The following is a 26,385-nucleotide window of genomic DNA, read 5'->3' as shown; positions in this document are numbered from 1 at the left end:
CACAACCGGTGAGGAGACTCCGGCCATGCCAATTCCAGATCCAGGGGCTGAGGGAACTGTAAATACCATGGGAATTGGGCTCCCTTAGGCCCAGGCAGTCTGAGAGGAGGGGAGGGATCCTCACCTGCTGCTCCTGCCTTGGGTTTCTACACCACAGAATACAAACAGGTGAATATTTTTCCCTGACAATATTTGAGTACAGGAGTGAATTTTGATGTGACTTCAGTGTCCACCCCGTGGAAATTACTGGAGTGCTTGAATTTCCCAAGGTTTTTAATATTTACAGGGAGTGACTTTGGAGCTTGATAAATATTCACTGAAAGCATCTGAGGATTAAATGGCCATTATTACTTACACCTTTATTAGTTACACCTTTATTAGTTACACCTTTATTAGTTACACCTTTATTAGTTACTCCATCAGTAGTTACAGGTGGCACCAAGCAGAGCAAACCCAGCTGCAGTGGGATTTAATTCCCTGGGTTTTTACAGCACCCCTTTTCCAGTCATTCACCACAGCTTATCACAAAACCCTCCCCGTCTGTCCTTGTTAGTCCTGAGGCCACTGCGAATTCCCCAGTCTCTCCCGGGGCGTTGCTAAGGGAATGGCAGGCAGGGAATGCCCAGTTCCTGGCATTTTGCTGATCCAGTACCACTGGGATTAACTCCAGCAGGGTCACTGTGCAGGTTTCCCCCTCACCAAAGCAAGGGCAGGGCCTGTGCTTGGAGTTCCTGGAGCTCCAGGAGGCTCCTGGTCCTGGCTGGATGGGGCTTCTCTCTTTTGTAAAAGGAATTTCATATGCTGAGACTCTTTGTACATATTTATAAGGAATTTATTAAAAAAAAAGAAAAATAACTGTTCAATGGCAAAAAAAGGCTCCGGGTTTTATTTCCTCTCTCAGAGGAACTTCCTTCCCCAGCCTTCCCTGCTTTCCCATGGAAATCAACAGGCTCCCAGCAGCTGTCACTGGAATGGAAGTTCCCCTGGGATGTTTTCTGGTCCAAGTGTCATGTTCCAGGAGAAGGTAGGACCATCCTCCCAAAAAACCCCAAAACTTTAAGAATGCAAACCCAACCTTTCCCTTTGGTTTCCTGCCTTATCACCAAATAAAGCACTGATTCTGAAGCAGTGTATCCCACGCTCTCTGTAGAGCTGGGCTCCTACTGACCTTTTCCTACACTCTCCAAACACATTTTCCAGGACCATTTTGGAAAAAAATTCAGAATGAGAAGTAGCTTTTCAAACAGTTTGAAAGCAGGAACACAAATCCTTGGTTCATTGGCACTGCAAAGTGACACTGAAGCCTTTCAGAAACTCCCTGCCCATGGAATCCTCATTTCCCCTTTTCCTGGTGCATATTCCAGGCTATCACACATCATATTTTTATGCCCAATGAAAACCTTGCTTTCTGCCTTTCTGAACTCTCTCCCCCATCCCAAAGATGAGGGAAGCTATTCCCATTGCAGAGAGCAATGAGATTCCTTGGCTTAGTTCTCCACTTCCACAGGATGCATTGGACAAGGATTTGACATCGCTTTGTTTTGGAAAGTAAAGCTTCTCCTCCTCTGCTTCCCTGAACCTCCCAAGCCAGATTTGGATTTTCCCCAGCTCATGCTCTGCCTCTCACCATTCCTCCTCAGCCACACTGAACTGGTATTTCCAAAGAAATGTGGAGCCTTAATCCTGTTCCCATCAGCTCCCGTTTGCTTTAATCCTTCCCCTGTGGAGTTTCCATCAGCACAGACTCAGCCTCATTCCCCCAGGAACCTCTTCCCGCTGATGGCTCAGGTGGGGCTGTCACCTTGAGCCATTTCCATGGCAATGAGCTGGGAAGATGCTGCTGTTCCAAAGGGGTGGGAGCAGAGGTCGTCTGGGGACAGGAAAGCTCCAGAACAAACAGCAGCTCCTTCTGAGGGCTTGTGCTGCTGGAGAACCTCAGCAGAGACCTCGGCCACAGGGATGGGGTTAATTCCCGTCAGGGACCTCCCTCCTCCGGGAGCTCCTGCTGAAGCTCAAGGTTCTGGTTTTCCCTGGAGAACCCAGGCAGGTCCTGGCTGAGGAGCACAGGGCAGAGACCCTAAGTTTGTGAAATGCTCTTGGTCAGGAGCTGGATTTCCACGCAGACAAACCCAACTTGAGTTTAACCTTCCGCTGCTCTCCCCAGAGACTGGGAAATCAGGAGTCTCATCATGAAAATTAAAGAGGAAAAACATTCCCAGGGAAAGGAAGTGTCATTTCCAGCTTCACTGGTGTGGTCCTTCCCAAGTTCCCTGTGATTTTCTTAAGGTGACAGCATGTGCCATTTGTGGAATCAATTGGAAAAACAGCTGGGAAATGACAGTTCTCCAACTGAAACTTTGGACATGAGGTTCTGAAGCACTGCTTGGGAAGAGTTCTCAGAGGTGCTGTGTAATTCTGTAAAGTTATGGATTCAGGGAATGCAGGGCCAGGTAAAGTGAAGCTCCTCAGCCAGAGCACAGCTTTGTTCAGCACGTGCAGTCACAGCTCCCCTGCCCTGGACACGCAGTGTTTGTCCATACTAAAAGGACAGGCAAATAGGAAACATCCCAAACACTTTATAACCATGTAAGCTCCAGAAACGTCCTGGAGTTTGCCATAACACAACCCACACCTTCCCTGCCTTTGAGGGTAAAGTTTCTGGCCAGTCACAATTGTTCTGTTGGCTCAGAGCTGGAAGAAAGATTGAAACAAAACCACAGGCGACTAAACAGGGGCACAGGATCCTGGGGTTTTCCAGCTGTTCCTGCTCTGTGCCCTGGTGAGCTGTCCTGCTGTCAGTACACCTGGAAGTGGGCAGAGGTGGTGCCGTCCTTCCAGCAGCGCAGGGTCTCCACGGTGACCGAGCGGCACAGGGGACACGTCTTCTCCCGGTCGAACCACAGGCACAGGCACTCCTCACAGAACACGTGCTGGGGACAGAGGGACTGTCAGCAGCAGCAGGGAGGGAGCCACAGGACGTGGGACACAACCCCCAGTTTGCCAAAGCTGATGGTTTATTGCTGGTTTGTAATAATAGCACTAGAAAGAAACACTCCAAAGGCCTACAACACCTGGGCTGACAGGGTTTCCTCTACCACATTTCCATCCTCAGTTCCCTGAGTTATTGAAGTCCTTACTGAGCTCCAACAACTCCTCTCTTCCCCCTGCTCCTTGCATTTGCTTTATTCTGCTCCCAGTTTCCCCTTTTCCACAAATGTCAGTTTTCACCCCTTATCTCCTCCTCTCATTTCTGCACTGACCCCTCCCCGGATTCTCTCCAGCACACACCATGCAGTCCCAGACTGGAAGGACAGGAAAAGGGCAAGGAGGGAACATGAGGAGCTGTGAGAAGCTGAGAACTCCTCCACACATGTGAAGTCACTCCTCAGAATCCCAGCTCTGCCAAGCAGATCCCAAAGCAGCTTCTCTGGGCCTTCCAGCTCGGAAACATCTGTACAGATGTTCACAGGCTAAGAGGCACCTTTGATGCACAGGATGGCTTTACTTTGATAACCCTGTTATCAAAAGGGAGTATTAAAGCTACCCAGCCTCCCCAAGGGGCAGGTAAAACTCTGCTCACTCTAGACCCAGGATCTGCACTGCCCATTCCAGTCCCTGCCCCACAAGGCTCTGTCCATCCCACAGCCACGGTCACCCCAAGAGTGGCTCAGCTGCCATGATCCAGGGGTTATCCAAGGCAATAAATATCCACCAGGAGCTGGATCAAGACCCAGCAAATGACTTCACAAGTTCCCAGGCTGGCTGTGCCTCTCCCCACTGCAGGAGTTCACTGAAGGAATGCCAGCAGGGGAGTTTTGGGGTCTTACCTGGCACATAAGGATCAGAGGTTCCCTGAACTCTGCCTGGCAAATGGCACAGATGTCTCCTGCCTCACTGCACTGCTGGCTGGTGGCACGGACTCCATAGGTCTGTCAGGGAGAGGAGGGGGAAAAAAAACCCACGTCAAAGGACTGGAAGGGTAAATGTGCACAGAGACACTGCTCTTCACCCCCAGACTCCCCACAAGGACACCGGAGTCGTGTCACTCTTTGGGGAAGGGGCACAGGGGGAGTCTGGAGCTCTGTGCTCCCTGTTTGCTTTTCCCCTCGAGCTGACTCCATCTTTTAGGGCCTCCACTCGCACAGCAAGGATAACGGAATTTAATGAGCTCAACAGGGAGCTGAGAGCATTAATTCAGCATCATTTGCAGGGGTGTTTAGATGGGGGGAGGTATTATTATTAGCGAGTAGACAATAGAAGAAAGAGTAACAGCAGCAGCACCCACAGGCTGCCCACTTTCTCTTTAGATACAGGGGAGGTAAATATTGCTTTTCTCACTGTAACAGATTTAGGGGAAAGAGAAACCTGCTGAGGGAAAATGACCAGCCCAAGCCCAGGGAATAAGCAAGATAAGCTCCAGCAAACTTTGATGAGGTTCTTTTCCTCTACAGTCTTTGATTTTACCCTTTTAAAATGTAAGTCACGGCAGCAGATCTAAATATCAGCCCTGTGGAATGCAGTGCCTGGGATAATTCGTGTGTCAACGGCACTGCACACCAGGCGCCACAAAGTCCTTCCCACACTTGGCGCTACAGAGTTTTGTTAGCTCCTTGCAGTTGGATTAATCCCTGTTACACAGAGCTTCCAATCAGACAGAACAGGAACAATTTCTCACCACAGCTGGGGCAGGGCAGATGTCAGAAAAGGTTCCTGACATCCCTTCCAGGAGCCCCCAGCTTGTCCAGCCATGGAGCAGCTTTGTTTTCACTCTGTAGTCCTGATACACGGAGCAAGTTTCAATTTTATCATCCAGCAGGGACAAGGTTCCACCCCTGAGACTGCTCCTCTCCATTTAACTCCTTACCTGGGGGGTGCAAAGGACCTTCAGTGCCTTCCTGACACTTCCCACACGGCCACAAATGTCAAAAGACTGCAAAAAAGACATCCCATTTTAGATCATTTTCACAAAACCTCTGTGTGCGGGTGTGAGTCCAGAAACTCGGCAAACTCTCTCCAAATGGATACTCAGAGGGAAAAAAGTAACAATTGTGCCAAAAAAGATTTCATGGTGATCATGAAATATGTAGTAAATGGGAATTGACAGTGGGGAAGGGTGGCCAGAAAAGCTTTGGGAGCAGCTGACTGCAAACTGGGGACTTTACAGGACACAAAGAGAGGCTGGCACCAGGCTGTGCTGGGGACAATTGTCCACCCCACTGAGTAGGGAAGGGCTAAGATGGACCCGTTCCCATAGGAAAGAGGAGGGAACGGGAAAGCAGAAAGGTAAAAAAAACAGGGGAAAACAGTTTGGAAACCTAATCCACTCCATCGTCTTTATCTTCCCTATCTGCTGGCAGAGCACAGGGAAAGACACTGAACTAAACAAGATGTGGAAAGTACCAGTGCAAGGAACAGCCCTGCATCAGCTGGGGCTGGTGGCCCAGCAGGAGCTTTGTCTGTCACCTGAAGGCAGGGGAGGCTGTGATGCTGCAGGTGCAGAGCTGGAGCAGCACTGCAAAGGCACAGAGAGCTGCAGTTGGCTTTCTGTTGTTTATGATTTTTGGTGATTAAGTGGGCTCACTGCAGGGAATGCCAATGAGATCATCCTGCAATGGATGTGGAAGCAAATGAAGGCACCAATAATGCTTCCAGTCAGCACAGAGAGGGCTCCCAGGGTCCTTCCAGTAATGCTTCCACTCAGCAGCCACCACTTGAGGCTGCCCACTGCCTCAGACGTTCCATCACCTGACAAGGATGGGGATCAGCCCTTTTCCACAGTGCAATTCCCAGATTTTCCTGGTTGCTTTGCTTACAGTGTGACTCCAATGCCTTTGCTCCAATGTCTCCTCTCTCCCAGCCCATATTCCCCTCTCATTTCTTTCCCTCTGCGTGTTTCAGAGGTCCAACACCCATTTCTTGCCCATGCCCTGCCTTTTGCTACACCAGCCATTATTTTACAACTGCGTTACTCACAGGGAGTGCTTCTGCTCAGGACAGGGAAAAAACACAACCTGGATGCTCTACTTGCGAACACCTGGGACTTCTCCTCCAAAACCGGAGGTTCATGGCTACACAGTCCATGTGGAACCATCACCACAGCTCCCAGCAGCTCCATGCAACCTCTTGGAAGTGCTCCTGCCCTTTGTGCAGGGGAAGGGGACACAGCCTCAGCCGAGCCCTGGATTTCTTCCAGGAGCACAGAAGCTCTCAGTGCCAAATTGGCTTCTGTGGTTTTTCTAATGTGGTTTGTGGCTTTGCTAATGTGGACTCCTCTGGGGATATTTTCAGTATCTCAGGCAAGGAATTGGAGCTGTAGCTCTGGTGACTGTAAATGGGATGGGCACACCCAGTGCTCCACACTCTGCACTCTGCACTGGGAGAGGGTGCTCCCCCTTTCCTCTCGCTTCCAAGTGAAGTCTTGGTGTGCAGAGGGCTAAGCCTAACCTGGACACAAACTGTCCAAAATGAAGCTGCTTTTCCAATCTAGATCACCCTGACACTCCCTATAAAGGCTTCACAGGACAGAAACATCGAGTCAACCCCTAAGGAACTGCTCCCACCTGTGCCAGGGCCAGAGGAGCCTCACCTGGGCTCTCCTCCCACAGCCAACCCCTGGGCCCAGCAGCTCTATTTAAGCTCAGCCCTGGAAGTCTCAGCTCATGGTTGAGCTGGGCTCTGAAAGTACTGGTGTCCAGTTTGGCTGTGCCTTGCTCCAGACCCCACTGCTCTGGCCACCCCAGCACCTGGAGTGACTCCTCACCCTGAGCCTGCCTCATTGCTGTGGCTCTGCCCTGCAGTTCTCGGACTGTGTCTGACCCTGGCTGGGGAGGCCCTTGCCCTGTCAGCTGTAGTTTTGAGCTTGGCTTCCCTTGCTCCAAGGAGCAGAAGTCCCCACCAGCATCTTCCCCCTCTGAGAGCTTCTCCAGGTGTAGAAATGGCATGTGGAACTGCATCCCTTTTCCAGGTGTTATTTTTGCAAGCAGGGACACAAGAAAGGTCATGAGAAATTTGCTCTTGTATGTCTGTGGTCTGCATGCCTGAGCTGCCAAGCCAGAAGGGCAGGGAAGGGCTGGATACCACCGTGGGTCCAGGCAATGCCACCTCTGAAAGAGCCAACAATGCTCTCCCACAGCACGGAGAGAAGAGCAGGAAAGAGCTGAGGATGGAGGGGAGTGCTGCACTGGCCTCACGTACTCCTGTTCTGGCACTGTTTGCTCTGCTCCTGGCTTGGTCTCAGACCTGCTGTGACCAAATCACTTCACTGGCCATGACCTCCTCTGCCTAATTTGCTCAGAAGAACTGTAAAGTTCTCGACAGGAGGGGTTGCATGACCCTATTTCCATACAATACAGAGCTACACTATAATTTAGCATTACTCTGCTCCTCTGAGCTGCTTCCAGCTTGGATATATTATCTATTCTTTATTTTCCAGTCTGCTCCTGCAGAGCCACAGGCACAGACAGGTATCTGGGATGGAGCAAGCCTGGCCTTTCTCAGAGGGATGGACACCACAGCAGTAGAAATGTAACTATTTCTAGACCTCAGACCTGGCACTGTTCTGATTAAATCACACCTACTCGTTTACAACTGTACAGACTCTATGCTCTCAACATTCTTATTTTTGGGGGAACATTAATTACTCCTGTCCATCACTTGTATCAGCCAGACCAGGACCTAGAATGGGGCAGAGCTGCCTGTTTTATCCAGGCAGGACTTGGATGTCCCTCTCTCTGCTGCACTCAGAGCTGTGAGTGGCAGAGGAAAGCTTAGAGACAAACATGTAACTGTCTGCAGCCTGCCTTTGTGTGACATCTGAAGCCAGCCAACACCTCTGCCAGCACTGCTCCCCCAAGGCCAGCTCCCCTTCTCCTGCAGCCTTTGCAGAAAGGGATTAACGGAGCAGCAATGACTTCATGAGTCTGATGCAACACTGGTGAGCAGCCTCAGATCCTCCCCCAGCTCAGCAATGCCCACACGCTGGGACAGCAAAATGCCTTTGGCTGTAGCACGTGGGGCCCTCAGCTGCTGCAGTTTCCTGGGCAGGGACAGCCACAACCCAAAGGTGCGTTTGTCCCCTTCAGCTGTGCTGCTTGCCCTGCTCCTGCCACACTCCCCAGGGGTTGTTAATGCGGCAGTGCTCACCTTGCAGAGGCTGTACATGATGATCAGGATTCCGCCCAGGAAGTAGCTGCTGGATGGATCATCTCCCATGATGTATTTGTACCACAGCTGGATGGGGACAAGGGAGCGGAACAGCTGGCTCAGCTCCTCAATAATCAAATAAAACTTTCCCTGCAAGACAACCAGGCAAGTGAGGCATGATTATTATCAGCAAGTCAAAAGGAGAACATTTAATTTGTGCAGGGCTGGTGTTCACTGATCACTGCACTGTTAAATGGTGCAGAGACCATATTCATGAGATGCAGCTTTCTCTGCAGCCACTGAACTCTGTGCCTAGAAAGGATAAATATCCCTTCATTCCTCCATAGGGCTCTGTCACTGACACAGCTATGCTGCATTCTGGAATTTTAAACTTTGCAGTGGGTTATGGGCAGGCAATAAATTGTGTATCTGGACAATGCTGCAGAAAAGCAAAGGTTAATATGGGATTAATATGATGTAAATTGTAGACGTCATTATTTGTGAGAAAAGGAAAGCAAGTTCGATGTCTTTGACCTTACACCCCTTCTGAAAGTACAGGGATTAAATGGAAAGTGACCCCAGTCTTCCTGACAACTTTTTAGGTAATCCCAAAGAATCAAATTAATTACGTTTGCCAGCATCCCTGCCCTTCCACTCAGGCGTGTGTTGGCTCTTGGGCAGTGCACAGATAAAGACTGGTACTGAAAATTAAACCCTCGGGGCATTTAAAACTTGAAGAGACCGAATCTTCCTGAAGACCTCAAGGAAGGAAAGGTGGGGAGGGGGAAGTGTGCTGGCTGAAATCTTCTCTCTCAAAAGAGACTCAAAGAATGGGCAACATCCTTTGTCAGCCTTCACCAGAACCTGAATAAAAGTGTCTAATTTAGGGCCACCCCCAGCCCTATCGAGGGTTTGTTCTGTCCCACGCTGTTTACAGGGACAGCTGGTGGCAAACTGAGCCCAGAAGGATGTTTAATCTGCAATGACATTATCTGGACTGAAAGATTTGGGTTTGTCCTGTCAAAATCCTTTTATTTGCTAAGCTCCTGGAGAAGGGGAAATTCCCCTGGAATTTTGCTGTGTTGTCCCAGTTAGCTTTGTCATCAGTGATGTCATCGCAGGCCAATCACTAATTGGTGAGGTGGGGATGGGGATTAAGTCCTCGCAGCCGGGCTGGCAACAGCCAGCGCCCTTCCCCGGGGGCTCGGGATGAGATCACTCGCAGGCCATCCTGCTGCTCCCAACAAATCGAATCCTTCGGAGAGCTCTGGCACGCTCATGATCTCATATCCCCCGGGACACGAGTGAGGTCACACCAGCGGTTGCTAACGGACCCGGGCTGCTTTCCTGCTCTGCCCATCCCCTCCTCCGCACTAATCCCAGGTGGCATCGCAGAGCAAACGCGTAACAACAACAATCTGGGGTCCTAAATGCGAGCAATTTATTAAATTAGCACAGAGGTCTCTCTCCAGCCTCGTGCTTCGATGCAATCATCGTTTATTTCGGGAGCTCCTGTGGCAGAAATGACAACGCTGTCACCGTGTCCCTCCACACGGCTCTGATGAAAGCTCCCAGCAAGCAAAAGGCAGCAAACTTTGCTGTCTCCAGCTCGTTCCTCTCACCCACCATCCTTCATTGATCCCTGCTTCCCCAGCAGCTGGGCTGGGACAGGTCACTGCTTGCTCTCCCATTGCATCAGACAGAGCTGCTGCATCCAGCACCTCGGGCATCAAGGCTGGAATTCTTCTACAACACAAGTTCTGAGGCACTAAAACACCCGAGTCCACAGCGAGATGTCAGGAAAGCTGGGTCCAAGGCAGCCCCAGAGCACAGACAGGCTGTGGAGGTGGCAAGTGGCAGCAAGTGATAAACTTCAGCATCTAACCACAACTTCTCCAGCCTCCCCACAGCTTTCAGAATCCCCTTCTCTAAGGCAAGTCTTCAGTTTGCAGTGGTAACTGCAGGGTACCAGGATGTTTTAGCAGGTAGAAACTTGGTCACAGCCTCCCAAGAGTGAAGTTAAGTTTTAAAGGATGCATCCCTCCATGCAGCCCCTTAACAGCACCCACCTGACTATTAAATGTTGATAAGTTTAGAGTGATTCCAGCTGGGAGAGAGGAATGCAAGGGCAGCTGAGCATCACTTGAAGAGAACTAGAAAGTTCTAAGTCTTGTTAGGCATCTCAGTGCACCACACCAGCCCCTTCGTTAAACTAGGAAAAGTGCCAGAAAATCCAAAATAATTCTACAAAGAGCTGCTGCAGAAGTGAGGCCCTCCTTCTGAGCCAGAGGCTTGGAAAATGAGGACTGTTCCCTACAATTTCAGCAGCAAAATGCAGATTTCTGATAGCAGCAACTTACTGCAGACAGCACCCATCAGGGGTAAGCACACTCAACATACCTGTCTGCCACTTCTCAGCTTTGTTATCTCTTGGCTATCTAGGTTACATTTTTCAAAGTAAAATCTTTGTCTCAAGCTGTATTTTGTCTGAAAAAATCAGCTAAAATATACTGGCTTTTTTTTTCCTTCAAGATTAGCACTGCATGTTATATGAAGCACAAATATAATTATTTCTCCTGTGCATCTGACTTGGCACAACAGCTTGAAATAAGGCAAGACCTGTCTCTGTTAGGTGACTTTTCCCATGTCATAAAAATCCATGTAAATCTGGGAATTTTTTCTGGAATGCACTGTAGAGAGATTGAACAGCTCTCTAAGATCAGCAAAATCTTTCTGGCGAGCCTGTGAGCCAGCCCCAGTGCAGGACTGGACTGTGCACGAGCCAGAACTGCAGAGATTAAATAGGATATTACCTGAAATTATGGCTCCTAATTAGGGTAAGTTAGGTAACAGAAGAAAAGCTCTGCTCTCACCAAGGGTTAAACCTGACCAAGAAGGGAGAAGGGCAGTGCTGGCCCTGCTTCCTCCGAGTGAGTTCTGTGAGAGCTGCTGCTGCTACTGCTGGTATCAAACACTTCATTAGCACACGTGGGGAAGGGCTGTGCTGGGATCTAATTTTAGCAGCTCTGCTGATGAGCCTCAGATACCACATGGTGAAATTTTGATTCCTTTTTTTCAATGCTCAGTTAAAAAAGCAAGTCGATGACTTGTGTATAACCCTCCATTTTTCTGCACCTCCTTCACCACATACAAAGACTGTTTTTATACTTCAAATCAAGCGCTTATTTTGAAAGAGGAGAATTCAGCATTTTCATACAATTGCACTCTTCCTTCCATTCATGCAGTATTTCATTCTGTAATGCACTGCCTATTTTTGCACACTGAGCATGTAACTTCTTGGTATTTTGTTATATCCTCACTACTTGATGGCAGATCTGCATCTGATCCCTTCTTGCCATTTGAGCTCTGCTCAGAGGAGCACATTTCTAAAATTTCTTCAGTCCCTTTACAACATCAGCACTACAGAAAACACTTTTAAAACCCCCTTATTTTCACGTTGCTGGCTGACCTCAGGGACAGCTTTTCTCTGCAGTTTCTAAATAAGAACCTGAGACACAGAAAGACAAAGGTCAAGGTAAGGCTGTTTTGGTGTCCAAGCTCAGATGTCTGGGATCAGACTTTTTATAAAGCCCTTCATTTTATAGATCACATTACCATTAAAAGCTGAACCACTGACTTCATTTTGCAGCTCTACCTACTTTTCTAGGATCACACAGGAATTATTTGGCAAAGTAAAGGACAGGATTTAATTCTCCAGTGTAGCATTCAACTTGAACTTGTAGAATGTTCTTACAGCAGTTTCTTTGTTTCCTATAAACTTCCCAGTTGCTGCAACAGCTTCTTTCAGTCTTTCACCTTCATCCTTGGGGTGTGGTGATGGAGGGAAGAAGTCTCACAGAAAAATAATGTGGAACAGTATAATTAAAAATTGAATCCCAACCTAGACACAGCAAAGGGGGCACATTGCAGCAGCAATGCTAATTCCCCCAGAGCCTCGCTGAGCCTCCACTGTGCAGCCTCTTTTGACATAAGGCTTTGCCTCAGTGCATGTGTGCCTCCCCACAAGGAAACAGAGAGGCACAGCAAGGATTGACACAGCGGAATTAGAATGGGGGATGCAAGGCAAGTGAGAGAAGTTGCAATGAGGCAACTGCAAGGTGTGATTAGCACTCAAGGGAAGCTCCAAGTCTCACTTGCTCTGGTGCCAGCAGCATTAGGGCATATTCTGAAACAGGGAGATGCTCAAAAAAACTTTGGAGACCTGCTGGCAATTTGGATCAGAGGAGAGCAGGCTCTGCTGAGATTCCAGGTCATGGTGCCAATAGATAAAGTGTTGGATAGGAGCAGTAAACAGCATTGTGGCACGGAGGATGCTGGTGAAAATCCATGCAGGACTAATGAGGAGTAATGTCAAGGTGGGACTAGAGGGGAAAATGAGAATTTTAGTTAGCACACAACACTTTTGAAAATAACATCTTTCATATCTTAAACTGGAAAGTTAAAGTGGGAAAGCACTTAAGTGCAATGAGTTGTTTAAAGTTCAGTAGCAGTGACTTGCAAAGCATGTTGAGGGAGGGGGACAGAGGAGTCTCCACTCCTCAGTACCTGCTCTTATGCTTCAGTTAGTTTTTCAATTTTGTAAATAATAAATCCCACACTTCTGACTCTGGGACAGCACATCAGTCCCAGACTGTAGCAGGGAAAAGTCCTTGCAGAACATCCTGGAGTTCCCATGGCTCAAGAGGATCCAAGCTCAGACTGCTGTCCATGAAGAGTGAATGTGTTTGTGAGCGAGCTCCCCCAAAGAGGATCCAAGGTCAGAGAGGAGAGGGGAATGAGAGGATGGGCTGTCACCTGTCTGGGAACACCACTTCAGCCACACTGTGAGGGAAGAGCAGGAATAACTTCCATATTGCACAGCCAAGGACCGGGAACATCTTTGCCTGGCTATTTTTTATTAAACATCATCTATGTGCCAGTTCCCAGTGCGTTTTTTACTGCTTCTGTATATTTAGAGGACTCAAATGCTCCAAGAGCCTTTTTTTTTTCCCCCCTTAGGACAAAAAAAAAAAAAAAAGGTGCAGCTTCAGAAGGAATTTGGAAATTAATGTGCCAGGTTCCATGGCAGAGCTGTACCCATCTATGGCAGGAAACATGATGTGCCCCTGAAGAAGGTTTTTGGTCCAAGGTCCAAGTGCAGAATTTGCAATTGCTGCCACATCCAGGCCAAGTTTTCTCTGACCAGACTTGATGAGATAGTACTTTGAAAATAAAAAGCACTAATAGAACAATCAACTGAAAAAAACAACCAAGCAAATATTTTCAGAGCTGCAGTGAGGGGCCAATGTCAGCGTTCTCCTGCATTTTCACTCTCCTGGAAACGCAGTCCCCTGTAACTTGGCTGCACACCTGTATTGAGCATGCAGAGAAAATTCCTTCTTAGGGCCTTTCTTATGTATCAAAACGTCCTTGGTATCTTTGTCCCCTATAGAGATAGGGATACAAATATCAAAGAACTTGGGATAACAGACAGTTCTTTTTGGTTTGGTTTTCTTTCTTCCTCCCCCCATGTTTCACTCACTTCTCCAGCCCAGATTGCTGACAACAACATGAGGAGGGGATGGAAGACTTGCAGGCACCTGGGATTTCCTAAGTGAAATCTTTGGCAACTGTGTCTTTTTATTATTTATTTCCTTATTTTGAATTCCACCCCCCTCAAGCTGTCATTCCGTAGCAGTGAAAATGAAAAGCTGCCATTGATGTGTGTACAACAATGGAAGCCTCTGCAGGCCACATGGCTCCTGCAGTTTAATTTACTTTAATTCATTTAATATTGAACCAAATGATCTTATTTGCCTTTTTTAATGGAGAGCCTTCAGCATGCAGGGTGGGAGCCAAGCCCCCCCTTCCAAAGGAATGATGAGCTCAGCTGTTATTGAAATTTGTACCCAGCTCGATGTGCCTGGCACAGCTCGGGGGGAGGGAGGGGCACCTCCAGTCACAGGTATGATCCTTCTCCTGGAAACTCCACAGGCTCCAGAGCTGTGAGGTCAGTCTGATGCTGGGGTTACCTTCATCTTCCTGCTTTTCTCTCCAGTTCCCAAGCTCTTCCTTCCCTGCATTGATCCAAATGTCATCTTGGACCAAAAGTTGCCCTTCCTTTTCATACTAGGAACGCATGACCCAGGTGCTTTGGATGGGGAGAACTGAGTGTTCTAACCCAGATTTTTCATGTGTTTACTTTCAAAATGAAAAGATGCATCTTACTGATGTAAGCAGAGCTTAGTGCTATTCACTATTTTCATTAATGATCTTGATGGAACAGAGTAATGTACAGCTGACACTAAACTGGGAAAGGCTGTAAACACACCCAAAAGAAAGATTATATTCCAAATTCATCTTGACAGACTGGAGAAATGGTCTGGAAAACAGGGAGGGAATGAAGACAGTCCAGAAGAGGATAGTAAGATCTGGAATTAACAATCTCTGAGAAAAGACTCCAAAAATTGTTGGTGTTCAGTCTACAGACAAGAGTGAGGGGGGATATGAAGACTGATAAATAAAAACAAAAACCACACAGTATTGAGAGAAGACCAAAATCCCAAGGAGAAGCAGGAAAAGCCAGGCTAGCTTTGCAAGTGCCTTTGAACTTCCAAAATGAGGAAATTCTGAAGAGCCAGCTCAGAGGCTGAGTGCAGGATGATTAAAGTTCCCCACACCCCATCCATGGGCAAGTTTTAGGATCTACTGCTGACTGCCAGCAAGAGGGGACTGCAAGGGAGCTCAGGATTAAATCCCTCTCTGCTGAACTCCACCCCTCAGGGCACAGCAACCTCCACTTCAGGCCCTCTGTTAGGGGAGCAAGAGGCTGCTGTTCTGAGTAGTTATATTGGCACAAAAACTTCTCACTACATATCAATACACATCTCGAAAACATCTAGCTCTACTGAGTTAAATTCCTATTTCTCCAGCAGCCTGTTAGCATTAAGTGACAGCCACCCAGAAGGTCATAAACTCCAAGCTGGCCTTCAAGCAGAAATACTACTAGGAGGACATTGGGAAGAAGAGAGTAACTTTGTATCTGGTAAGTATTCACACAGCAGATAGCAAAAAACTTGATAAAAATTTTGGTCAAAGTTCATGTGCCTAAATTGCACTAGAAGTGTTCTAACTGAGCAAAAGCTTCCATTTAAAACCCCTCATCTGCGTGGCACTGTGCTGGCCTGCAGCAGTCAGCTGTGTCGCCAGGCTCAGGGAAGGAGCTCAGCTATGTGATTACCAATTACAATTTCCACGGTGTCCTGTGGTTCTCCTGGAGCTCTCCCATCCCAGTTTGATCTTGCTTAATTTGTTACACCAGATTTCATCCCTGGCTGGCTTAATGGCTGCAGTGCAGAGTGGGGGAGAAAACCAAATCCAGATCTAGTGGTGGGTAACAGCAGTCTCAGGTGTCAGGGGACAGTGAGACCATCCACAACATCCGAAGACAAAAAGGGGCTTAAAAAAAGTGAGACACATTGCTCTCCAGAAAAAGGTATTAAAAATGAAGCATCTGTGCTCTGAGTCATTATAGGCCCTTGACAGATGTGATCCTACCAGCCTCTCACTGGAGCTGCAAATAAAGACCCCTTCTCTTTCTTCTCTCCCGACAAGGATTAATGAGTACTTGGGATGGCTCTCAGACAAGCAAGCAAAGGCTGTGAACCTTTTCCAACACTGCAATTTATCTTGGGAAGACTATTCACATCACTTCTCCCTCCCTCCCCAGGCTGGATTATGCTCTGACCCAGCACATTAATCTCCCAAAATATAATAATAATAATAATAGAAGAAAGAAAAAAAAAAAAAAACTGGACAATTGCCAGAAATAAATTAATAACCACCTTAGATAGCCCTGCTGTGCAGGAACAAACTGCTCAACTCCCCTGCCACCCATGTCATTTCTAAGCAAAACTATTCCCAGTTTAGAAACCCCCTGAAGTGCCCTGCCTGAGACTTTCAGCAATTAATGCTGGTACCTTGCATCTATAGAGTGCCTTTCATCCCAATAGCTGCCAGAAAGTTTCTTTACTGAATGCAAATAATACACATTGCTACATTTGCCACTGAAATGTGGATGCTACATGGGAGTGGAGGAAGAGGCAGCATGAGACATCTGTAAAAGTAAAAACATATCAAAAGGTATTTTAAGAGAGAATGTAGTGTGAAAGTTTCAAGTTAGACCCATTCTACATATGGTTTCATGAACATTTAAATATGTGAAGCATTTAATTAAAGTATTTCTTCACCCATGGTTAGAACTGGTGCTGTCTTTTGTGGCATCTGTAGCTTCAGTTTAACCCAGTCACTTCTTTGAGCCAAGTGGCAAGTCAAAGAGACAAATACTTGCAATTTCTTCCCATGACATGAAGAGGTTCCTGCTTTAGAAATACAAATTTAAAGAGATTACTCAGAAGACAGGACTTAAGGTCAAAAAGAGAAGCAGTTATCTGGCTGCTAGAACCAATTCCTCCTCAAAGAGTTCCTACCTCACCTCTCTAGACTTTAATCATTGCTGGTAGTACCGAATCCTTGCTCAGGCCTGTGACGGCTCAAAAACCAAACTTCGATACCCAGGTGACTTTCTGCCAAAGGTTTATCGAGAGATTTTAATATTTTTATTATTCCATCCATATTTGGCACTGGCACAGGGTGCCCAGAGCAGCTGTGGCTGCCCCTGGATCCGTGGCAGTGCCCAAGGCCAGGTTGGACGGGGCTTGGAGCAGCCTGGGACAGTGGAAGGTGTCCCTGCCCATGGCAGGGGATGGAACTGGGTGGTCATTAAGGACCCTTCCAACCCAAATCATTCCACGATTCTCCGATTCCACACTGCACATGTGTGGTAAAGGTATCAGATTATCAAAGACAAAGGTTTGTGCATCAAGAAGAGTCTCCTACCTTTGACTTGACAGCGAGGATGATCTTGGGCAGGGCCACGATGAGGCATTTCAGGGCAATGGTGAGGTACTTCAGCACAAAGTCTGCGATGCCTACGATCCACATGAGGTCGAAGAAGTCCAGCCTGTCCAGGCTGGGTTTCAGGAATATAAGGCTGAAAGGCACGAGGCACCACAGCTCAAATACCACTGAGGAGAAGCTTGCTCAAGCTTCTTGTATCCACTGCTGGCTAGAGAGAGCCTAGAAACTCCCCCGAACTTCAGGGAAGTTCTCAAGGGCAAGAGGAGGAAGACACGCAAATTAGACCTGTGGTTCCTGTGGGCCTCTTGACTTTGCTCTTGCCCACTTCTACTGAGGCCAGCAGGTTTGCCCACTATCACAAAACAGGACCCAAACACCTATAAAGTCTGCTTTGGAAGACAGCAATCTCCATAACCTGCCTTTCCCACTGCACCAGAGCCTCTGGTGTGCTGATAGTGCCCTTAGTGCACAGGCTTGCTCCATGGGATCTGGGTGTAAAAGCTTGTCCTGGAAGTCCTGCTCAGAACAGTTCTGGTTCCCTGGGGAAGTGAACACCCCCACAGCCTCTGAGGCTCGTTTGCCACAGGGGCACAGTCCCTAAAGCTACTTGTGGACATGAAACAAAGTGGTGACACAGGAAACTCTGTACCAGACACAGCAGAAAGGTCAGAACTTCACATGTGTCATGCTCTGACAGTGGCCACTGCCTGAAGCAGAACAAGAGCTGGGCTCTGTTAATACTCTTACCTGAACCAACGGTCCAAAAAAGTGATGCCCCTTACATAATGTCATTTACTGGGCTGAACATTTGCTGTTTAAAAAAGTGGAATCTGGGACAGTAGAATTTCATCCAGCAATGTGCAGGAGCTACTGACTTGAGCAATAATGAGAACAAGACCCTTCTCAGGCTGAAAAAACAGGATTCACCTTCAGGGTATCTACCTGCTAAAGCCTCATGGTAGAAAGCAAAAACTAAACAGGAAAAAAAAAAAGCAAAGTAAAGTAACCAACCCAACATGAAAAGCCTGAACATGAATTTAAAATACTCACAACACTGGCACAGCACAACAGGTAAAATTACACCCTAAAAACAGAAACAGAATCAGAGACTTTACTACTATTCGTGCACTAGAAACAAGAAAAAAAAAATCAGGAAATGAAAAATAAGCCAGAAGGAAACAAAACTGAAGCAGCCATTTCTAATTTGACAAGCCTGGGTTGTAAACAGTCCCAGGTCCCCACACAGCAAGCAAGAGATACACCACCCTGAGCATGACACCACTGCAGCACTCAGGAACAGGGCTTTTCATGGAGGTGCGGCCCAGCCTGTCCACTGGTCACAAGCCATGCTCTAAACTGTCTGTAGGATGGCCCCAAATTGCTAAAACCCCTTTATTTTAGACGATCTAGCCTTTATTTTAAACTAGACCCATTCATGCTTTTAACCTTGACCACCTTCTTAGAGACACACTGTTACCCTGTGGTGCAAACAAATATCACTTCCACACCTTTCTGCCATTCCTGTTCCTTCCTTTCCACTCCCTCCCACAAGCTCCATACAGTGAATCCCATGGCTTGGCCTCCCATCCAGACCCACACACTCAAGCCCTGCAGCTCTCCCCCTTTCTCTGCTTCCTATCTGTCATTATTCCTATCTGCTTTATAATAAGCAGGGACAGTGCTGAACCAAATCCATTAGTACAGACCTTCCTGTATTTGAGAACTAATTTAGCCAGGATTTGAAAGGCAAGGCTATCTTAACTACCTCAGATCCAAGTGCCTCCAAGCTCTGAGAACACTGGAGTAAAACACTGCTATTTCTTTTCCTGACCTAGACTCAAAGCTTGATAGACTATTATAGGAAGAGGAAAATCAGTGGGTCAATTCCTTATCTGCCTCTGACACCTGCACTTTATGTTCAGTTGCAGTGGTCAAAATGGGAATTCAGAGGTCCCTCTTGAAAAGGATCCACCGTGTTTTGATATCATCACACCCTGGCCCATTTATACACTGCGTATGCCCTTTATTGATAGGAGCACAATCCACTGGTAAAGCGGCACACACATTCTTTTCCTGCACTGAAAGGTATTACAAAGATGTAACAAAGACAGCAGATCCTTTAGGCACACACACTTCCTCCCAAAGTGCGGGGAAAGGGGGGTTTCCCTCTTCTCCTCCCTGGAAATTATCACCTGCTTCCATCCTGTACAACGTAAATTTTGCCTACCTGTTGTAAAGCTGCTGAGAGCTGAATGTGTAAAGCAAGTACAGGGTGTTTCCAGTGAGAAAGGCCAGGATCCAGAAGACAACCAACACTGATCTCTTCTCCTGAGCAAGGAAAAGCAGCAGAGTTACTTCAATCGAAATCTCAAGACTTGAGCTGAGCCTTCAACTGCTGAAAAATCCAACCCAGGGGATGCAAATATGTACCAAAGAGTTCAGTAATTAGTTTATTCTCACAGGACTAAGAAGTAGTCTGCTAGGTAAGGACATATATAAACACAAGCAGAAATGCCTCTCACTCAGTTAACCTTTTCAATGAGGTAACTTTAGAGAAATTAATTAAAATAAGCTGGTGAAAACAACAGCCTTACTTGCAGAATGCATCTTCAAAGTTGGGATCTTTCTTGGGACATCTAAAATCTTCTGATATTTAAAATGCAGTATGACAAGCAGATTAAAAAAAGTCCATTCCACATATTGTCCTAAATTCTGAGCTGTCACCTGGTTGGAGTGACAACTCAAGGGGTCAAAAGGATCAAAGGGGTGTTTTAGAAATAGATCCAAAGTCACTCAGTGGAAGGCTTAGCTAAATCAAACATACCCCATCACTACAGGCAGCACATCTGGGTGTTATCCTAAAGCATTTTGGAACGTGCATTTTTGATTGACGAAAAAATTAAAGGTCAAAAGAAGCGGAAATTTTGCATTTCAAAATACATAGAATGTTACAGACAGAAGCTGGATGGCAGAAGATACTGTCCTGCGTCTCGGCCCTCAGTAAGTTTTGGGGAGTAAATTTTATTCCTGAGAGGAAAACATCCACCATTTTTCTGCTGGGCTGATTTACTAAGAAGGGAGGTCTCTAGCTGTTCAACAGCCAGGACTGTTAAGATGAGATTTAAAGCAGGCAGATTAAGGGGCACACTGCTGGAAGGACAGAGGTGCAGAGTGCAAGGCAACAGCAATCTGTTACTGGACTGTGCCATTTATCTGTTCATTCAGCGTTGGATCACATTGATTCCACTGCTGCTGGTAGATACAAGTATGCACCTGTGCAACTCATGTAATTTTAACAAAAAAGCAATTCTAGCCTTGTGCTTTTAGTGCTGTTGAACTGTTCTCCTGACACAGAAGATGAGAAGACCTGAAAAGATCTGCTGGTTTCTTTATATTCTAAGCATATTATGCACAGAGCATTATAAAGCCACTAGCAAGCAATACATCTACGAAATCTTTCAGCTGAACATCTCAAAACATTATCTAAATGCTAATAAGTTAAATCTCATCATTAACAAGTCAAATAGGCTTCAGCATCTCTGCTGTACATAATGGGAAACCAAGGTGCAGAGAAGTGCTGGAATAGGCACTGCCAAACAAAGGCAGAGGGAGATGCAGATTACAACATCCCTGACCTGTCCTCTGTTTGTTTGACTATGCCACACTTTCACAAAAAAGCAGGAGAGAAACTGTGGGAGAGCATCCATGGGGAGAAGAGGAAGAAGACAGATCTGTCCACAAATAAATGCACTCAGCCCTACACTGCAATTAAAGGGTCAACACGGATGATATTTTGTGCATGGAAAATGTTTCCTGGGAACATAAGAAGGTAAAATGCTGAACTCACCTTCAAAGCAACCTGTTCTCGGAGCGTGGAGTTGGCGTAGGCAAAGGTGCTGGCCATGCCAATGCACACAGCAATTCCTGCAGGGAAAGGCTCTGTCAGAGTGTAACTGCTGCTGCTGTTTGACTTGATTTCACAACTGCCAGCAAGACAAGAGCCTCACCCCTCTGATCTCTTCTGCACTACACAGAAATCTTTGCTATCACCAGTGTAAGCTCTCCTCATCTCTCCTAGAGAGAGCTCTGAGAGAGAAGCCTTGGTAACATCCTCAGCCTCACAGGAACGTCAAGGAGAAATCAGGAAAAGGAACAGAACTGGTACGCACAGGAAACAGATGGATCCGACCCAGATGAAAACAGCTTGGACTGAAAGTAGGGTGAATTTATCACATGCATTATCCCATGCATTTGAATATGTTCCCTTCGTGCTAGACTCCATCTGGACACTGCCACATGGATAAATGTATCAGACATCACAGCCTGATAAAGCCTCCTCTAAACTCTCTAAACACAGTTCAAAAAGGATGGATGCTCACCAAGCTTGTGCTGGAAACAAACTTTAGCCAGGAGGATCAAGATGAAGGGAAGTCCCTTCTGCAGCCAACCAATCACAGCTTTTAGCTCAGAAAGAGCTGGGGCTGGAGTTCCAGCCTGTTCCTCAGTGCCCTCCTCAGCGTGCCCGTGCCGGTCCCCCCCTGCCATGTGCAGCAGAGAGGAGCCCCGGTGGTGGCCATGGTGGAAGTGATGGGACGGCTGCCGGTGGTGAAACGGGGCTCCCTCAGCTCGGCTGGCCCCCTCCTCCCTCGGGGCTGGCATCTGGATGAACACTTCCCCACCTCCGGCGGAAGAGCCCAGCACCAGCCCGGACTGGAAGGGCGTGGCTGTGATGGTGCCCGAGGGGATCCCGGCCAGCCCCGAGAACAGCTGCTGTGGAGAGGAGGCTTCAGCCTTCAGGCTTTCAAAAACTCCACTTTCATCCACGCTGGTTTCAGAACTGACCGTCTGGCTCCGGTTTCTGCAGTGGGCAGAGATTAAAGCGTTTAAATAAAAATGAGTACACAGAACTTCGTGGTGTTTTAGCCCAACCCTGACTGCAGTGATTCCAGAGTTCCTCACACGCTATCAGAACAAGAAGGTCTCCAGATGACAGATGCTTTTCTCTCTACCTGCTGTCGGGAAGTTACAGCTGCAGAACTAGAGGCCAGTAACCAGACTCCTCAGATGAGATCAGAGAACCTCTGCAGACCTGACCAAAATGCATCAGTTCCTTCACCCAAGGAATGAAGCTCCCAAACACCCTGTTTACTTTTGGAGAAAACAAAGAAATAATACACCCAATACCAAATCCAATATCTTCTATAATGATTTGAGTACTTAAAGAAAAACATACAAAACCCCATGGAACTTGCCACAACACCACCAAGTCAAGCCATACTATAAACAAACAAATTAGCCAAGCTAATTCAAAGCAATGAGTTACCCCCAAAATCTTCTGTCTTTATTTAGGGACAATCACTACCTGCCCACTGATGAACTGCATCAGCAAGAGACAGAATCATCAGGGGAAGAGAAGTGTTGAGAGCTGCCTATGTGTCCTTCACAAAAGTGAAGGATGTGCTCATGGGTCCTGATAAATTCTTTTATTTTGATATTTTTTGCAAATTGGACATGGATGTACCCAAATTACTGGGCACTGGACAGAACTGGTTCTGGCACTGATTCTGTCCTGAGTGTGTTGGAATACACCCAGATTACAAAAAGAAAGTATAAATATCTTCATCCTAACAGCAAAAGACAACAGCTTTTCTTCACTAGAAGTCAATACAAGGAAAGTTTAGATGAGAGGGAACAATGCAGGCAAGGAGTAGAATAATCACCAGGCAGTAAATGCCTGACAGACAGCAAATACTTCTCTAACTTGAAGAAGGAGAGCAAACAATAAATAAACCTCAGCAAGAGGCAAAGCCCACAAATAAGGCATGTTGCAGAGCTTTGGTCCCTCTTGATTTTAATCCTGGGAGATCTCTTACCTTTAGGAATAGTGGTCACAAGGCCCTCAACCCTCTCTCCCCCATGGGTTGAAAAGCCTCCCCAGGCACTTACAGGGCACAAAGCACTGCTTTTCACCTCCCTCTGGGGACAGATTCAAACCTCTCCAGGCAAACCTTCCCACTAAGTAAACTCCTAATAAGGCTTTTTAGAGCTGCACCCCATTCCCACCATCTCTCTGCAGGCTTCAGCAAGGAATCAAGTCAACAAGACATTGCACACCTCTTTCTGGTCCAAAATATTCATCAGCCAGGTCTTCAAATTCACACCTAACACTACAATTCAGGGGTGTATACACAACTCACATCTGGGAATGTAACAAACAGACTGGGTGGAACACAGTGTTACAAATAAAGACACAACTATTGTTTGGAATAATATTACCAGGATACATGACTGTGCTTTCAGCAGGAAGGAATTAATCTGGGACATATTTAAAAACAAACAAGGTTTGTTTGTTGAAATTGTGAGGCTGCTGAAGTTAACAAAAGTGAAGACCAGTGGCAACAGCATTTCCTTCTACAGTTAGAAAAACTTCAGCCTCTGTTCCTGACAATTTGGATTTACCCTGTTGAAAATCAGAAGCACCATGCAGAAAAAAACTGAAAATGGCTTTTTTCCCCTCTGAAATTAAGAATGGTACCATGCTAGCAATGGCCATGACATAAGGCTTCAACTCTAACTGCAAAACCTCTATAGAAAATAAAATATTTGCTAATGATCTTTCACCTATAATCTCAGCTCAAACAGAGCAATGAAATTCCTTAGTTCCATCTTTATCTTGGAGTAATTAGATTAGTTTCTTCTTTAGGGGGGAAAAAAAAAAAAGTCATGCTCCAACTCTGGGAAAGCACCAGGGAATATTTAGTACCAGAACAAACACAGCAGCAAGGCTCCCTTGCTGCTGTCATAATTACAGAAACAAATTAGAGGTATTCTACTTCTAAATACTCACATACGTGAAGATAGATACAGACTCTGGGAAGATGTAAAGGGTCACCCAAACTCTTTATAAAACACTAAATCAGAGTAGTTGGGAGCTTCAGACCAGCAGACTTTTTAAACACCTTAATAAGAGAAGTGTAAATCGTTCTTGTTCACACAGGTCCATCCCTGCACACCGATGGCGCTCAGGTTCCCCACAGGGCTGTGCCATGAATCCCTCCTCCAGAGCTCCAAGCATCCTGACCATGCTAAGCCAGCTGTCTCCCAGTTGTGCCATACTGGATCATCATCCTGAAACACTGTGGTTGGCAGCAATCAATAACTTATAGGAAGGAGAAAAGTAAAGCGGGCTCTAGAATCCCCAAACTTGAGCAGAAAGCCTGGCCACACCACATGCACAGGAATTTGACGTCTTTCTCAATTTTGAGCTTTCATCTTCTAAAACATCCCCTACACTTAAATCAGAACACTCCTCTCAGGAGAGAAAAATGGAGGAAAGAAGAAGGGGAAGGATTTACCTTTCAGGAGGCACGTTGTCAGTGTTGCTGCTGTGCCGCCTCTGCATTTTCCTCAAAACCTTAAAACACAACACGCTCAACATGAACCCTGTGGCTCAGCAAATCCCAGTGTGGCTACTGGCACAGACCCTGGGGGCAGAGGGCTGTGGGACCCACTCAGCTGGGGACATGGCTGGCAGGAATCATTTGCTTCTGTGACAGAGCACCTCGAGCTCCCATTTGTTTCTCAGTACACTCGCAAAGAGACAACTTTGAACGGGAAATGGGAGCACATGGGTCTCCAGGCTGGGCAGGAATTAGTCAGGTCCCCTTCTGCAGGACGTGGCAGTCACCAGGAGTGTACAGCTGTGGGATGGCATGTCCTGGCAAAGAACACGGGGACATCTAACAGTGGCTCTCGCTGTGACACGACTCAACGCCCTCGTGGGAAATGAAATCCCGTCTTCTACTTCTGCAGAAACTTGCTTTGCAAAGCAAAACTGAGAGGGAGGAAGAAAAAGAAAATGTGTAAAAGAAAATGTATTTTTATGAAAAAAATACAATTAGGTCACGACAATATTCTTTTAAACAGGCAACTTATTCATTTTAATCTACAGAAATGCCATCTGCAAACTCTAGACAATGGCTCCAGACAACAATAGCTACTTAATAAAATGTAAAGACTAAAATCTAAATACTCTTGAATATAAAAAGTTATAACATTATTTATAACATTTCATACCACATGATAATATATAGACAAATGTGTAGCCCTATACCTGTACTGTGTAAAGGCACAATGGCTCTGGGAAGGTTTGCCAGCTGTCTGAAAGCACAGTACCTGAACAACAGCTTTATCCAGAGGTGAAAGGTGCCAGCCACACTGGGAGAGATGGAATCCCAAGAGTGTGCAGACATTGACAGTTGGAGTGCTTCAGACAGTCCAAGACAGTCCAAATTTCAAACTCATCACAGGTCCTTCAAGCCAATGACTGTCAAGCACCTGGCCCCCAGTGCTCACACAGGCCCACCTGGAAGAAGCACATGCAGAGAGTCATTTTCAGCACAGCACAAAGAGTTTTACCCCTCCATCTCCCTGGGAAAGGCAGAGAGGTGCAGGAACCCTTGGTGCTTCAAGCCCTGCCCATGTGCATGATCCAACAAAGCTGTTTCCCTCTCAGATTGGCACCTGCATCCCCAGGAGTACTCCCAGAGTTGTACTCTGCCTTCGTTGTGCCCATACATATATTCATAAGTGTATTTATATACACATGCACATATATCATAATATATATTTTTATATATACATCTATATATACACATATGTTCATATATATGTGTACACATATATATTCACATATCTATGTACACATAGATGTATAGGTATAGGTATTCATCTATTAATGTATATCTACATACACATCTATTAACACAGTCCTATACATATACACATATATACACACACATATATATATAGGTATACATATATGTATATACATATACCCACACACACGAATCTATTAATATGGTTCCATACATGTAAATACATATATACGTCTCTATATATGCATACACACATATACATACGTGATATACCTATACAGATAGCTATACACACATATATATCTATAAATACAATTCTATACATACACACACATACATATATGTACACACACACACAGACATAAGCGAGGCCTTTTCTTCCGAGTAGGTGGGGAAAGGAGATCCCACGGTTGGGATCCGTGGCGCAGGGCCCTAGCGGGGCGGGAGCTAGCCTAGCCCAGCCCAGCTCAGCCCAGCCCAGCCCAGCCCAGCCCAGCTCAGCTCAGCTCAGCTCAGCCCAGCCCAGCCCAGCTCAGCCCTGCCCTGCCCGGCCCGGGCCCGGCGGTCCCCCCGTACCCACCGGCTCGGCCCCGGTTGCGGCGCCGGTCCCGCCCCCGCCCTCCCGGCGCACGCCCGGCCGCGGCTTCCGCCTCCCCCGCCCGCCCGG

The 26,385-nt window shown here is 46.8% G+C and overlaps 1 protein-coding gene across 2 annotated transcripts; it reads right to left on the bottom strand.

The window, feature by feature from the left end:
- Positions 1-327: 327 nt before the first annotated feature.
- RNFT2 (ring finger protein, transmembrane 2) lies at positions 328-26,355 on the bottom strand. 2 transcript variants are annotated; one of them, XM_048323198.1, is made up of 11 exons: positions 26,299-26,355; positions 25,237-25,426; positions 24,417-24,895; positions 21,441-21,919; positions 20,909-20,985; positions 19,289-19,389; positions 17,041-17,194; positions 8,143-8,292; positions 4,865-4,930; positions 3,828-3,929; positions 328-2,930 (listed from the first exon to the last, which is right to left on the bottom strand). In XM_048323198.1, the coding sequence occupies exons 3-11, from the start codon at positions 24,497-24,499 to the stop codon at positions 2,796-2,798; spliced, it is 1,347 nt and encodes a 448-aa protein (XP_048179155.1). In that variant the 5' UTR covers positions 24,500-24,895; positions 25,237-25,426; positions 26,299-26,355; the 3' UTR covers positions 328-2,795. The 2 variants fall into 2 exon arrangements, with proteins under 2 accessions (XP_048179155.1, XP_048179156.1); XM_048323199.1 differs by lacking the exon at positions 26,299-26,355 and adding an exon at positions 26,056-26,077.
- Between the last annotated feature and the right edge of the window lie 30 nt (positions 26,356-26,385).

Source organism: Corvus hawaiiensis, chromosome 18 (assembly GCF_020740725.1).
Source record: "Corvus hawaiiensis isolate bCorHaw1 chromosome 18, bCorHaw1.pri.cur, whole genome shotgun sequence".
Classification (NCBI taxonomy): Eukaryota; Metazoa; Chordata; class Aves; order Passeriformes; family Corvidae; genus Corvus; species Corvus hawaiiensis.
The sequence above is the reverse complement of the archived record's forward strand: the minus strand, read 5'-3'. Positions and strand labels throughout refer to the sequence as shown.